This window comes from Lissotriton vulgaris, chromosome 9 (assembly GCF_964263255.1).
Source record: "Lissotriton vulgaris chromosome 9, aLisVul1.2, whole genome shotgun sequence".
Classification (NCBI taxonomy): domain Eukaryota; kingdom Metazoa; phylum Chordata; class Amphibia; order Caudata; family Salamandridae; genus Lissotriton; species Lissotriton vulgaris.
This window is the reverse complement of record NC_141697.1, coordinates 1,218,055,352-1,218,071,085: the sequence shown is the minus strand read 5'-3', so window position 1 is coordinate 1,218,071,085 and position 15,734 is coordinate 1,218,055,352. Positions and strand designations below refer to the sequence as shown.

The 15,734-nt window shown below is 42.2% G+C and overlaps 1 protein-coding gene across 3 annotated transcripts in view; it reads right to left on the bottom strand.

Moving 5' to 3' along the window:
- Positions 1 to 274: 274 nt before the first annotated feature.
- ARIH2 (ariadne RBR E3 ubiquitin protein ligase 2) overlaps positions 275 to 15,734 on the bottom strand; it is a 335,731-nt gene continuing 320,271 nt past the window's right edge. For all 3 annotated transcript variants that reach the window (XM_086939316.1, XM_086939318.1, XM_086939317.1), the window contains one exon: positions 275 to 3,857. In XM_086939316.1, the coding sequence (XP_086795442.1) occupies positions 3,786 to 3,857 (72 nt within the window). In that variant the 3' untranslated portion in view covers positions 275 to 3,785. The remainder of the gene's footprint in view (positions 3,858 to 15,734) is intronic.

The window sequence follows — 15,734 nt, the reverse complement described above, 5'->3', positions numbered from 1 at the left end:
GTGCTTCTGCAGAGGTCAGAGGTAGAAAGTTCTAAATAAACGCAACTATAATGCAATATCTAAAAACACACACACACAAACACACGTATATATCTGATATGTGAGAAGCAATGATGAACATATGTGCCTTAGCTTAAAATACTTTACCATTATGTTGCTGGGGAAAGAGTGCTTCAGTTCTCATATGTAGTGGTGCCGGACATTACATGACAGGGGAAGGGATCCGATATAAACTTTACAGAAAAAAACACAAGTACAAATTACATAACTCCGGTTTCATTAGAAATTTACAATTTATTTCAAGTAAAACACTTGACCATGGCAAATGCTTAATAAAGGGCAGCTCTGTTTCCCTGATAATCCACCAAACGTATTTGATAAGAAATCCAACTGCCAGCTCCATGGGCTCAACAAGGTCTTCATGAAGGGCAAATCAGTCGACCCAACAGTAACACTGTGTACAGAAATACTGACATTCTCTAGGCAGTGCCTGCTACTTCTTGAAGGACAGTGAATACTCCATCTTACATTGCTCCAAAAACCGAGGTAATAAGCCATGTGTACATTGGTGGAAGATTGGTACATTTACAAGCAATACAAAAAATAGAATACATTTTAGTTATCGCCTAACGTTTCAAGGAGTAAATGATACAGAAACCTTCTAATGTTCCACTGAGATCAGAAACATCGCAGTGACCCCAGGAACTCCGAGAGTGACATTTGCACCATGGAGTCACAGTATGGCGCACCACCAACCTTCTCCCCTTCTGGTGTCTTCATCGCACGTTACTCTCCAAATGATACAAAGAACTTGGTCGATCACGTATTAGCTTCTAGCCATTAACGCAAAGAGAAAACGCTCATCAAAAAGTCACTGTGCAAACGGGCAAATGTAATTTTGAAGTCTATCAAGAAGCTCCTCCTAACGCCTTCTGGCGATAAACTACAAAGTGATTTTATCACGAAGAGCGGGAGAAGAGGATGATACAAACTATTTCTTTACTAATAACCCAGTGTTGTAAGATACAGGTGACATGAAAATATTCTTAATGACAAATAATTGGATATTAATCCACTTTTCTCCCCTCTAAATTGGGAAACCTCCTGCTTTAAATAAGCTGCTGCTCTCTCCCCACCTGGGGTCACTACCAAAAACAAACCAGCGATGAAATCTTTAATATTCTTATGAGCAGTCCTGCACAGCTCCAACCTACCATGGGCGGGCGGCATAAACCAGAATGATCTGGGAAGACTACCCATCCTTAGGAAAATGTGAAGTTGCTACAAACATAATGTAAAGAGTATGATGTTAGTGTTTAGAATGAAAACACAGATACAAGTGAAGATGTGAAACAAATGCTGCTAGTTGACTGGACAGTCAGAACAAACCATTGAATCTTAAAGATAAGGGACCAGGCTGCATCAGGCTACATAGGATTTCCTCATTTGAAAAGGTCATGGGCACTTCTTATTCACTTGCTTCCTATACATCCAGAAGCACCATTGACTACAGATGCTGACAAATCAATAGGTACCAACTGGATGGTGGGCAGCGTCATATCAGCCGCATTCCACTGGGTTTGTATGGATATCTTGGGTGTCAGTATGGAACACAGAAACATCTAATTTTGCGGATTACTAGACAAGCATTGACACCATTCTTCGAAGCATTTGTTTTGTATCCAAAGCTTACATTTCATTACAAATGCCTCAAGCCAATCTTGAACTGTCTGGAAAATATACAGGAAGATGGAAAGGGAGAAATGGCAGCCCATGGGCAAGGCCATGCACAGCATGAGCTTTCCTGCATCTTACCGTGGGGGATCAGGCAATTCTTTACTTCTGCTGCCTGGGACCATCCTCTCAAAGCTCAAGACATTCTAAGGTGTCCACCAGAGGGCTGTGGCTTTCCCTAGGGGGCGCGCTCCATGTGTTGATGGACTGGTAGCACCTTGCACCAGGGTCATGTTACAGAGCCACAAGATTTGGAAAGATCGGAAGTGATGTAAGGAGGAGTATAAACCGAGTATATGTGAAGTCGGAATATTTGAAACAAGACAACAAAAATGAAGTTAAAAACTTGGAATCCATAGTATAAGTGAAGTATGTAAACTTCTGCCAGTTTCAGGTAATGATTCTTAAAAGTGGCATGCACAAAACAGACTGGCATATGTTATCTTTACCATGTGCTGTAGTCCAAGAAGAAACTGCTAATAACGCTTAACTGCACCAACCAATTAAACTGACCTCCTTGAAGTTTTCTTTAAAAGACGGCCCACAATTTCATATGTACTTCATCTAAAAAGCACGTCACACTCATATTTTAGTTTCTGCAGAATGCATAACACATTAATTTAGAAATTAATGTATTTTCTCCAAATTTCTGCTGTTTAATTTCACTTAGGGAATTGCACATACATATCGGACTAGAGAGATACACAGCTTGAAGAAAAGAAACCGACATACTCGTCCAGAGTACAGCGCTCAGGTACCAGGATTTGTGCAAAACATTTAGTTTTTAGGGGCTAAAAACACAAAAGACGTGAAATAGTCATGTTTAAAAATGTGTTTGTGAATTTGTGGGATCGAGAAGGTTTCATGTAAACTGTCAAGTACTTAAGCAAAATTATTATTCTATCTTGCTTCACATTTTTCAATCTACTCAATATGATAACGCACAAAGCCAGCAAATGTATCTGCCCATATAAAAAGAAAAAAAGTGCAAATTGTTTATGGGTTTAAAATATATCCCCCCCCCCCCAGTACACTCAGAACCCATCAAGCAATAGAGAGGCTTGAAAGGCATCACTGGTATTTTTATCTTAAACTCTGGGCATAATTAACACAGTAGTAACCACTGACACCCTCTAGGAATAAAAAAAACATGCTTGACCTAAGAAGTCATGTTGAATTTCTGCTCTCGAAGCTATCAACATAACAGAGCAGGATAATAGTGTGCACTTTACTGTCCCGCGAGTAGCGTTCTAGGGTCACCCAGCTACAGCAAAGTAAGTGTATAAGCAGCCTTCAGCATTAGGTGCTTGCTCACAATGTCAAGCACTCTCGCACTATCCTACAAGCTCACCCCAGACTTCGTATTCCAGCTCTTACTAATAAGCATCATAGGATCCTACCTGGGTCGAAGCCATACTTTCTTCTTTTAAGAAAGTGCGCCGCAAGAGGCACATTAACCATCCCAGCAAAAGACACACTTCTAACTGCAGTAAGTACAGCACCGGCTTACTTCATGCAATCGCAGGTTTGTACCCCAAACTACTGAGCCCGCATTAAAGGTGAAGAAATCTGCTTTAGAAAGGGCAGGATGGCCATTCTAATACAAAGGGCTCAGAGAAGTGATTTAATTTGGTTTATGAATGTATGGGACTAAAATGGAAAAGCACAATGTGTGCAAAAGAAAAAAACAGTCCGATTCAAATTTATTTTTAAAAGGGTTTTCGTGTTATTCTAGTCTTTTGTTTAATTTTACAACCGTTGAAAATTACGTACATTTTATTAATCTAATACTATTAACAGCCATCCAAAAAAGTCCCCTGAAAGATGCCATTCAGAAATCTGGCAGCTATTGTGGCAGAAAAAAGCTGAAATGAAAAAACGGAAAAGGACAAACTTGTACTTTTTGGGGAGAGGTGGCTTTGAGGGAGGAAATTTGGAGAAAAGTTGTCCATTGTCCTCAAGACCACAGGCCAGTTGCCAGCGATGCAACGTCTGTCTCGCCTTCTCGCTCACTCCCATGCATATTGCTCCTTCTCCCCCCTCACGTCCCCTTATGTATCATGGAAGTCTTTCAGCAGTGTTCTTCTTCGCTGCTCCGCTATGTGCATTTGATTCTCCAAATCCTGCAATAGGATAGAAAGAAAGGTGTAGCAACATTATCAGCAATTGTTTAATACCAGTTTTAAGATGCATGAAAAGAGAAATAAAGACCATTCAGCCACTGGGTCAACTTCAGACGTTCAAGAATGTTACCCACCGGGTGCTTAGGAATCACCACTAACCTTCACTTCTTTTCCATCACAGGGTTAGCACCTAAAGATGTACAGTCTTAATTTTAGACCCAATAGCAGTTTACATGAAAACATACTTGGCTGTAACAATCCTTCTTCAGGGAGGGATCCTCCCTAGATTTATAGTTTTAGAATCAATTTCCACCAACCAATAGAACCTCAGAAATATCACATTTTTATATTCGTTTTTAATAAACAGCCTTTTTTTTTTTATCTTCCACGCTTTTTCAAAAAAGTCTTTAGGATTTTAATTCACAGAAAAACAACTTGTTACAACTGCAGCTCTTCGTTAATGTTGGTTCTTTCGTAAAACGTTAGTCTACAGTGAGATGAGCTTACTTTAGGGCAGAGTGAGACCAGCGTTGTGGTTTTAGGACTAGTAATGCAGCAAAATCTCGAAATAAAGGAAGTAGTTTGGGTTGGTTGTAAACTTGGTAAAGATCCCTCACTGAAGAACTACAGTTACAGGTAAGGAAAACAAAATAGTAATTTACCAGGAGCAGTCGTTTTGCAGCCTGAACAGTTTTCTTCTGGATTCACATGCTGTGCATCAATTCTGCCATCTGGTGGTTTAGTCTGCAATTGAGTCTTGTCCTGCAGCCCCCCCCCCCCCCCCAAACAGAGTGTAAGCATCGTCGGCATGGTCAGTCCATCCCCTGTGTCACATCAAACGGCTTACCTGGAAGTTCTTGTGAATGGTCCCCATATCGAGTCCTTTTTCTAAACTACCCCTACTGGTAAGTATCCAATACATTTTGAAACATGAATCATTTTCTGGATTCACATGCTATGCATCTGATTATGCAGCAGTGTTTAGTTCCTTGGGGAGCATGGGTTGAAATGTTGATGAGTTGGCAAACAGGTGTTGTCGCAGTCGGTTTGTGCTTCTTTGTTTATTTGGGAGTCCATACAGTAGTGTTTCACAAAGGTGTGTGGGGATGAACCAAGTTGCAGCCATAGAGATGCCGCCAATGGGTACGTTTGCTGGGAATACTAGGGTTCCGCTCTTCCTGATTGAATGTGCCCAAGGGGCATGTGTGTAACGTTTTTCCTGCCTTTGATTAGTATGTTTGGATAATTTCCACTATCCATCATGTGACTGTTCCCAAAGTTACAGACGACCCTTGCTTGCCCTGGCACAGGAGACAAAGAATTGGTTCCCTTTCTGAATTCCTTTGGTCTCTTGTAGGTAGTTCGCAAATGCTCTTTGAATGTCCAAGGTGTGTACTGCCTTTTCGGCTTGGGACGTTGGGTCTTGAAAGAAGGCAAGTAGTTGGATGCTTTGGTTGAAATGGAATTATGATACCACCTTTGGTAGGAACTGGGTGTTTGTACTTAAGACGACTGTGTCCTTATGGATTTGAAGGTAGTGCTGTTTACCTGGCCAGACGACAATCTGGACACATCTACAGTTCACCTGTGTCTGTCCTCGGTATTTCGCTGGTTAACACAGGCACAGCTGAAGTGCAATGAGGACAAGTCCGAAGTGCTCTTTTATGGCTCCTTCCCCCCCTCATTTATGAGCACACTTTGGCCTTCTAACATTCCTAGCCCAAAAGAGATGGGGAGACCAGCTAAAAATCTGGGCATTTAGTTTACGGAGAATCTCAGATTCGAGCATCATATTAAAAAACTTACAGGCACTTGTTTTGCCACTCTGAAAATGCTCCGTAAATTCTTCCCCTTGCTCCCTAGGGAGGCCAGGGAGTCGGTTGCCAGGGCGCTCATATTGGCTCGCCTTGACTACGCGAATGCTCTGTTCAGTGGCATCCCGGCATACCTGGTCAAACGCCTCCAAATTATTCAGAATGCGGCAGTACGTCTACTATTTAACATCCCCAGATGGAAGAGCGTTCGCGTTGAGCTGCGCTCGCTTCACTGGCTTCCTGTAGCACAACGCATTTTGTTTAAATCTTTGGTGTTGGCGTTTCGTGCAATTCATGACCAAGGCCCCTTGTACCTGAGAAAGAGATTCACAAGGTACACCCCGGCACGTACCCTGAGATCTGCCACTTTGTGTAAACTGTCCCTTCCCCGTTTTAAACGTGCCAGACTTGGTGGTCAGTCGCTATCTGTGGTGGCGGCTCGGGCCTGGAATGCACTCTGCGCCGACAGTGGCTGCTTTAAAAAAACATTTGAAAACCCACTTATTCAAGAGTGCAGTCTAGGAGGGTCCCTCAATGTTTTGCTTCCTGCCTTTTTGTTTTCCTCCCCGCGCCAGGATACTCCCCAGTAACAGAGCGCGTTACAAAATGGTTTATACTTATACTTATACTTCCTTGATCGAGAGCAATTGTACCTCATGGTTAGTGGAGTGACATGAACGCAATTAGGAACGGTTTATCATGCCCCTTCATGGCCTACTGCAGCAACCTCCTTAGCGCAGAGATTTGCCTCCAAGGGGTGATTCAGGTGCTTTATAAAATAAATAAATACATCTTTAGGGTTAAAAACTTCAACTCCATTCAGTGTATTGGCTCAAATGGTTCTGTCATAAGTTATGGGAGTACTGTGTTCAGGTTCCACATTGGAGTCGGAGCTGCCTTTGGTGGTGCCACTCTCTTTGATCCTTCCAGGAATCATTTCACTACCGGGAGTGTGAAGAAACTGATCCCTGTTGTTCCTCTGGTATATGCAACTATGCCGGCCAGGTGAGCCTTTAGTGATGTGTAGGTGTAGGTCAAGCTGCAGTCCAGTAGCTGTGTGAGGATTGTTAGCACCATACTGTGCTCTTCCCTGGTCAACTGTTTTGTGGTCCTTGCACCATTGGCTGTATCAAATTAACTTGGCCATGTAGCACTACCTATTGCTTGGTTTTCAAGCCCCTTTCAGGATTTTCACTGTCCTGGGTGATAGCTTTAAGTGCCCAACTCTGGAAATTCAGGCACACGCTGCTAGGTTGAGAGTGGCTGGTTCTGGGTGAGACACTCCTCTATTTTGCATAGTTAACAGGTCTTGTGCTGCTTTGGTTAGTAGGACTTGTCCTCTGGACCTCTCTACTAGGTCCAAATACCATCATGTTGGTCTGGCCCACTGCTGGGTGAGGAGTATGAGTGATTTCCCTGGCTGTTTGGCCTTGTCCAGTACCTTTGGAATCCGGGGAATCATTGGAAAGGTGTATGGAAAGCTCCCTGACCAGTCTATCAACGTACGATTCAGAAAAGGGGGTGGTGATGAACAGAGTGTCTGAATTAAGCAGACCACTCTTACCCAGTCCAAAGATCAGGGCTTGATCCATCACCGTTATTTATCTCACTGCACCATCCCAGTTCAGAACCTGGCTATATGCAAATCAGTCTGTCCCTGGCCCAGTGCATCATGGGAACAGGGCAGACTAAACTACCAAGCCAATTCTTCACCAGAAAGGAGACAAGCTACCGGGGACCGGTTTCTGGCATTTCAGCCGTCGTCGTCCCGGCTTGCTTGAATCCTGATGGTGCAGTGAGAAAGGGACTCATGTCTGAGAATACCCTGCCACACCTATAGTGGCCAAAAACGATTCATCACCACCCCCTTTTCTGAATCATTTTTGTCCACCATAAGCGTGGAAGGGTATACTCACATGTGAGTCCTTCGCTCATTGCACCATCAGGATTCAAGCAAGCCGGGCCGAAGACGGCTGAAATGCTAGAAACCGGTCCCCGGTAGCTTGTTTCCTTCCCAGTATAAGAATTGGCTTGGTACTTTGGTCTGCCCTGTTCCCATGATGCACTGGGCCAGGGTCAGACTAATTTGCATATAGCCAAGTTCTGAGCTGGGATGGTGCAGTGAGCTAAAAAACGGTGATGGATCAAGCCCTGATCCTTGGACTGGGTAAGAGTGGTCTGCTTAATTCAGACACTGTTCATCACCACCCCCTTTTCTGAATCAGTTTATCAACGTGGCATTCCTCTCAGACTGGTGGTGCGAGAATCTGGACGTGAAGTCATGGCATTTTGAGTTTTCTGGACTTGCAAACAGGTCAATGCTTGGTGTTCCCAGGTGCCTGAGGACGCTATCCAGCACTTCCTGATGTTTTCCTGTCTGCTCGATCTGTCTACCTCTGTGTTCTTTTATCTCGTGAGGTGCATTGGCTGATGAGGGCTGATTAGCCAGAAACCGGTCTTAGGATGCTTGTTTCTGGTCCATGGAAGACATGGTTTGGCAGTTCGGGCTGGACTGTTCCCATGAGGCACAGGGTCAGACTGATTTGCATATGGCCATGTCTGAACTGGGGTGGCGGAGTGAGCTAAAGAATGGTGATGGATTAAATCCAGATCAGTTGACTGGGGGTGAGTGCTTGCAATGTTCAACAATCCGTCCATCATCCCCTTTGGTTTTGCTTTGTATTGTTACTAGGGTTATGTTCTGTTGGATTGCAATACATAACTACTATGCTAGTCTCAACAGTGGGAACGACTTGGTTCCTCCCTGCTTGTTGAGGTAGAATATAATAACTATTCAAAAAGTGCATTTAAGAGTCATCTCTTGCAAATAATACTTACATTACACAATGTATATATATATATATATATGTATATATATATATATATATATATATATATATATATATATATATATATATATATATATATATATACACACACACAACAATAAGTCAAACACAATTCTTAACACTCAAAAGACATGTCCAAGTAATCTGTTTGTCATCTAAATATTCAGTGATGTTGTGATTTCTTATTATTAATATCCACTTCGCACCACAAAACAACGAGGATTATTGTTAACTATACCTAGGCTTTCCTGTTTTCAGTTTCTATTCTTGGTAAATTCTGGTGGTGTTTTTTCAGTGTTTTCCAGTGATTTCAATACCTCAAAAAAACAGTGCTTTTCAGTGGTTACTCATTTTCGCGCCAAAAAAAACAACTGAAACAGTGTTTTACCGGTGTTTATGGAACGCTTTGCTTTTATTATTGCTTGCTTTCTTCATTGATGCATGGTATATAGACAGTCTATGTACAGTGTATATGAGGTCCAAATACATTTTGACAAGTCGAAGGCTAAGTCAGCACTTTCAGAAATTTGCCTGAAAAGGGAGGCTTTGTGCAAGGCACACCTCTTGAACTGCGGAGTACAGAGAGAACTTTTTGGAAATGAGAGATTTCTGGCGGTGTTGGGCGTTGTAGGCACGCAGGCAGTTCTCATAGTTATTTTAGTATCAATGTGTTGTCATTTGAAGAAAGTGAGAGCTTGACATGTGTTTGGTTTTGGGCACTCCTCACAAATCATGTAGCATGATGGCACAGCTCTGAGTAAAGCTAGGCTGGATTTCACTGCTATTTTTCCCCCCTCAGATTTATATAGTGCTAACTTGACCAGAAGGTATTGAAGCGCTTCACATGAGCACCTGCTGCGTTACACAAGGGCACATTCATTTTTGTTAGGGATGGGTGGATTACGTGATTTGCCCAGAATCACAGGATGTTGAGCGTCATTGCCGAGACTCTAACCCTGTTCGCCAGATTTGATGTCCACGGCCCTAACCATTAGACTACATCCTCTCCTGCTGTTATTTTCAAGGTTTATGGAAGAGTCTATGCTTTAAGTGTTTGAGTTTGTGATGTTGAAATCTTGCCATTGCAGCATCACACTGATTACAAAAACATGTTTTGTAAAAGAATGATAACTGGTTTGCTCAAACAAGTCACCATTACCGAATTTTAAACTAGATAGACCTGTGGTTTTGGAGCCGTGAGAGAATGCCTTCCTGAACTAACAACATACTTTGAATGGTTACAAGTGATTTAGCTCAAGTAGTAAATAAAGATGGAAACGTACCCCTGTACTTGTTATGTAGACACAAGGCTAAAAAAAAAGATGCTCTCAAAGAGAGAGTAGGCGGTCAGCTATTTGAAGGGGAGGGTGTCTTGACGAATTCTACCAAGTAACAAGACCTGGTTTACAGTTTTATTGAATCTAGATGTCCTGCGTCTGTCGATGCACCAGTTACAGACACCGAACTGGTCTTGGGCGGTCAAAATATTGTCTTTTTTGTTTGGTTTTAACAAAACAATAATTTTTCTTTTAGCAAAACAATCATTTTCATAATAAAGTTGGTGGTGTATATACTGTAGCTTTTGGATTTGACTGAGTGTGTTATTGACAGTTACGCGGACGTTTTTGTGTAGGGACTTTTAATTGACTAATATTGGCTCTGTGTTCTTTACATGGAGAGGCGCCTATGGGCAAAAGAAAATGACGGGAGAGGGAGAAAATCATTTTAGTTTAGTATGTGTATCGCAGACAGTCTTGCCGTTTTAGAGAGGAATTATTTTCTTTTTATGGGCCTGTATATTAAATGCAACTCTTTTCAACTAGGTGAAGTTTTAAGGGTTTCATTTTTTTTTGGTGCATTTTCCACCATTTACTCTTATTATCAAAAATAGTTGATTCTTCTTCCAAAAACGGACAGAGGGTGTGGGTAAAGTACAGACTCAACATATACATCACATTGTTATTCTTCCTATGGCTTTAACCCTCCCTCCCACAGGAAACAAAATAAAACTACCGGACCACATTCACAGAAATGACACCAGGGTATACTACAAAACAGAAGGTGGTGCCATCCCATCTGTATCCTAATATTTCACCTGCAGTTTATAGAGGACACTAGTAACCATACATGTACATGCTTTGTGCTAAATCAAAACACTGTTAAGTTTTCAGTGTTCCTGGGCACAGGGAAACAAGTCATTTTCAAAGAGAAAGGGTGGTGGTGCACAGACTCACACATTTTGGGTTCTTAGGCCTGGCGCACTAGAGATCCCAAAAAGACTGTCAACTGCACTTCGAATGATTGAGGCATAGGAACTTACCTTTGGGCATTTGAGAAACTGCTTCCAAATGCATGCATCAAGCATGGAGACTACTGCTGCATGGGGCGTCGCTGCCGGGGCTGCCCTCGGGGCCCGGTGCTCTCTGCCTGACTGCATTTCTTCTGCCCCTGGATCCCCTCGGTGCAGCAGCGTCTGCAATGTACCCGGTTAATGCCACTGCTCTCTACATTTCCGCAAGCCATCTGGTGCTCCATTATCAGCCCGGGGACCCGAGGCACTTTTCTGACATCAACAAACTACTGCCCTTCTTCCGACTGTCTCTAGCCTGCTGTTTATAGTAGTGCTGGAGATGATATCAAAACCGAAGAGCTTTTTGGCATGCAAAGTGTCTGTAATGCAGTCTCAGCCAGTGACTTTTGCACAGAGGATATGGACATTTGTGCTTTTGATGATGATTTAAAGTCTGGCGACTTTTTGTTGATTAGTGTGGAGGAAGTGCTCCGCAGTTTGGAAAACGTTTCAAGGGTTTCTTTTAACTTTCTAAAGAAACAAAGTTTGCTTCTCTTTGGGGTTTACCGGCAGCCAGGTCACGGGGTTTCTGTTGCCCTGCCACTTATTTTGACACACACGCTGAGTTTTCTGCCTCCAAGCCACCTCTTGTGGAAAGTCACTGGAGGCAGGCAGCGCGTCATTCCCCGTATCAAAACGGTTATGAAAAGACAAATACATTAGGTAAGCACCCAGCCGTCCATTGCTAATCACCGAGCAAGCTGTGTGGAATATTCAAGGAGGGATGATGTGGATCCGGGCACAAGCTATTTAACCCCACCTGCCCACCATGTCTCATAATGGGAATACTGCACGCGCCTTGGAAGTATATTTATTTTAATGTCAAACAACATGATTGATTGCGCAATGGCTGTATCAACATGAGAGCATGCCTCTCTCCTGTGGCATCATTGTGCGTGTTCGACATTTAAATAAAGTGGGGACGTTTTGCTAATTTTGCATCCAATCTAGTGGCACACATTGAAAAATAGATCCCCTACCATCTGGTTTTTGCTCGAGATTGTTGTTGCACACCCCTATCCTTTTTATTTTCTTAAATCGTTCAACAACACTGGTTAAATAAAAGTAACGCATCAGGAAAGCTAAACGGGTCAAGGGTTTCTTTCTGTCTGAAGATTTGCGCCGTGTTTTCAAAATGAAATCTTGCTCACTATTAATGTATTACAACACATATAACTACACACAAAATAAAGTGCTTAATCAAAAAGAAGGAATTCTAGTAAAAAGTGATTATTAGACATTGGCTTTGGCGTGCCTCCAGCCACCTCTTGTGGAAAGTCACTGGAGGCTGCGGACAAAGCCTCATTAACAAGTAAGTGGTCTTAATGAGCTGTGAAGTACTCGGGTGCGGCTGGCAGACCAAAAACGTGTCTTTGTGTGTGCCCTGGAGGCTGCTCAGCCCGGGCTGACACACTACGGGGGGGGGGAGGTGGGAGGGGGGACGGGACTGAAGCCGGTTTGAGCTCAATAGGTGTCTGCTTCCCAGCTCCCTGGTGCAGGACCGGCTGCCAGACATGTGACAACACCGCAAGATGTTTATGCGCTCAGCCCCACCCCCAGGGACTCTGAGAAGGGGCGACAGAACAAAGCCTCATTAAATGAATGGTCTTTTTAAAGACGTGAGAAGTACTCTGGTGCGGCCGAAGTAAAACAGACGGCAGAGCACAACAGCTGATCTCCGCCCATGCCAGCTATGAAAATCAGTGACACTCGGTTGAAACCAGGTCACCTGATTTCCATCCGGAGGTGTGTTGTCGGGGAGACTCGGTTTTAACCGAATTCCGGACAGGCTAACTATACCCCAATTAGCATAAGTCTACGAGATAGCATGAACAAACATTGGCACATTCTGAAAATGGATAAAACTTTGGATAAGCACATTGGCACGTACCCCCAAATCACATACCATAGGGGCAAAACATTAGGCACACTACTAAGTCCTAGCTATCCTATTAAGAAATCTGAAACATGGTTGGATCAACATTCCAAGGTTTTTTTTTTTTTAATGTGGGCATTGTGGGGTTTGTAAACATGCCAAGGACAAAACAAGAGATTTTCAGATTGAAAATGGCAAAAAGTATGATATATTGACAAATATTAGGTGCAGTATCAAGTATGTTGTGTATATAATTAAATGTAAATGTTGTAAAATATACGTGGGGAGCACGATAAGAATGTTGAGGGAACGCATCAGTGAACACCTGAGAGCACTAAAACAGAAGGACATCAGATACCCAATAGCTGAACATGTACACAATTGCCCAAGTCAAAGTGAAAACAAAAACTACGTTTTTTGGAATTGAACAGGTAAAATTGATCCACGAGGGGGCAACAGGGAACTGATGTTACGAAGATGCGAGGCAAGGTGGATCATGCGTCTAAAAGCTGTAGAGAATGGCATACATTTTGACCAGGAGCTTCAATATTTCCTGGGTGACTGAATTGACACTTGAGATGTGATTGAGCAAGAATGTTACTTGTAACAGTACAGGTACACGACAATTACCATAAGACAACAGGAGATTTAACATTTTGAGCACCCAACTGTCTTTATTGAGAAAACCTCTAGAATTTCTTGACTTTCATCCTGTATATCTTTGTGAGTTTTTATGCGGAGCTTTAACGTTGAACTGAAAACAATGTCTCAACACAGACCCAGTGCAACGGTCATAATAATATGGGTATGAACAATCCAGGAGCTGGTACAGAGAGATTGAAATTCTTGTATCAATAGCATTGAACTAGGTAGGCGAGCATTTGCTATGTTTACTTGGCAGAGTGGGTACTAAATATCAAATATTATTTTAATTACAGATCAGATTAAGCTGTAACTATCGCCTTTTATATGAAGAAATATCTTCTAGACTCCGTAAGAATGTTGCGAAAATAATTGTAAACATTTTTTATTGCTTCTAATTATTGAATTATTAGCGCAATAGGACGTGATGATTAATTTGAACTATCGACTAGGAGTTTAAACGATGAATGATAACGTTCGGGCGAGTCTAAGTTTGTTTAAAAATATACATCTCGAATCACAGATGGGCTTGTGATACCATTCCATGATGGCGCCCATTCGAGCCGACAGTGAAGTCCTTTTTCGGTGTCTGCGCAATAAATCATTAGCGCAGACACGGAAGACGGGACTGTTCGCCTGTACACGGGCGAGACAACACGAGAGACGCCGAACATTACTTTTGATGCGAGGTAAGAGGATATTTTGCAATAGGTGTATCAGTTGTATTACGATAACAGAAAGGAGTATTAGTTCCTTATCCCCGCTCCATTATTGATCTTCACAGATAAAGGAGTTTGCCTCGCGGTACATTTATATTACACAGGACATTTAGTCCTCAGAACAAACCAGAATCTAATGTTTTGAAGCCGCAAACAAATTATTGGAATAGAGATACCCAATGATACTAAACTAAGGTAAGGGTCGCTACGATTACCCACATATAGGGTATTTTTAAGACATTTAGGTATGAATCAGCCTACGGGGGACAAATGACTATTAACCCGAATACTACTTGCTTTTTCTAGACCTCGTTGGGCAAGCAATTTGACTATCAAACATAATCTACATACACCCACATAAAACAGTGTCTGACCTGATCTAGATAGAGCGGAAGAAGATAATTAGAGTGAAAAACTACAGAGAGGTAGGACCTTTTACTTATTTGTGGCTACATATGATTTTGGGGACAGAAAAATGTCGTTTTGGTACCTTGCCTCGCATGTTCTGATTAGTAACAAAAACTATTGTTTACCCCATAAGGAATTAAAAACTCTTGAGTAGCCTAAGGTACTGGCATCAAATGTGATGCTTCATTCTTTATATTTTACACATAGGTTATATAGACTTAAATACACTCTGGTCAATGAGGTGGTGCGAAGTGGATATTAATAATAAGAAATCACGACATCACTGAATATTTAGATGACAAACAGATTACTTGGACATGTCTTTTGAGTGTTAAGAATTGTGTTTGACTTCGTGTTGTATATATATACATACTTTGTGTAATTTAAGTATTATTTGCAAGAGATGACTCTTAAATGCACTTTTTGAATAGTTCCTTTGCACTCTGGTTGTTGTTGTGTGGGCTTTGAAAATATGATTTGTAGGGAACGATGTATTACAAATGCAATATTCTGTATTATTTCCAGCCCTTACGAAGCCGCATGGTTAACCAACCACGGCGAAACGCGTTGGCAAAGGGATTGGAATGTGACTAAATTAAAGACAAGAACTACATAAAGCCCCAGTGTTTATTTTGAGAGAATCTGCTGTGTATGATTGTATACAATTTGGACATTATTTGTACTTGAGTGCTCCAAAAATTTAGTTTTTTGTGGGTAGACTTGTATACCCGGACTTCTGAGGTTTGCTGCCACTGCCACTAGCCATTTTGTAAACTCCCTTAGTGTGGATTTTATGGCAAAGGGTGCACTTTGAACTGGAAGGGTACCATGTCCAAGACAAATCAAAGTGCCTCTGGTTCATCAGAATGTGAAGGTAGGCACCTTTTAGGTCTAGGGTGGTCATGTAATCTTCCTTCATTATGAGTGGGATTACTTCTTGCAGCAATGCCATTTTGAAGAGTTGAGTTTGTATGAACTAGTTTAGGTATCTGAGGTACCAGTGTTAAGTCATGTGTTGGCACTAGAAAGTACGCTGAGTAGACGCCACTGCTTGCCTCCCTTGGAGGGACTCTCTCTAGGGCTCGTTATTTTTATAAGGTCCTTTTGTCGCAACTATGGGAGTTCCTGTTTCATTAAGGTTCTTGCTTTGTGGTGGTGTAATGGTGAGTTCTATGCAGTAACCATGTCTTAATAGGTTTAAGATCCAACTGTCCGAGGT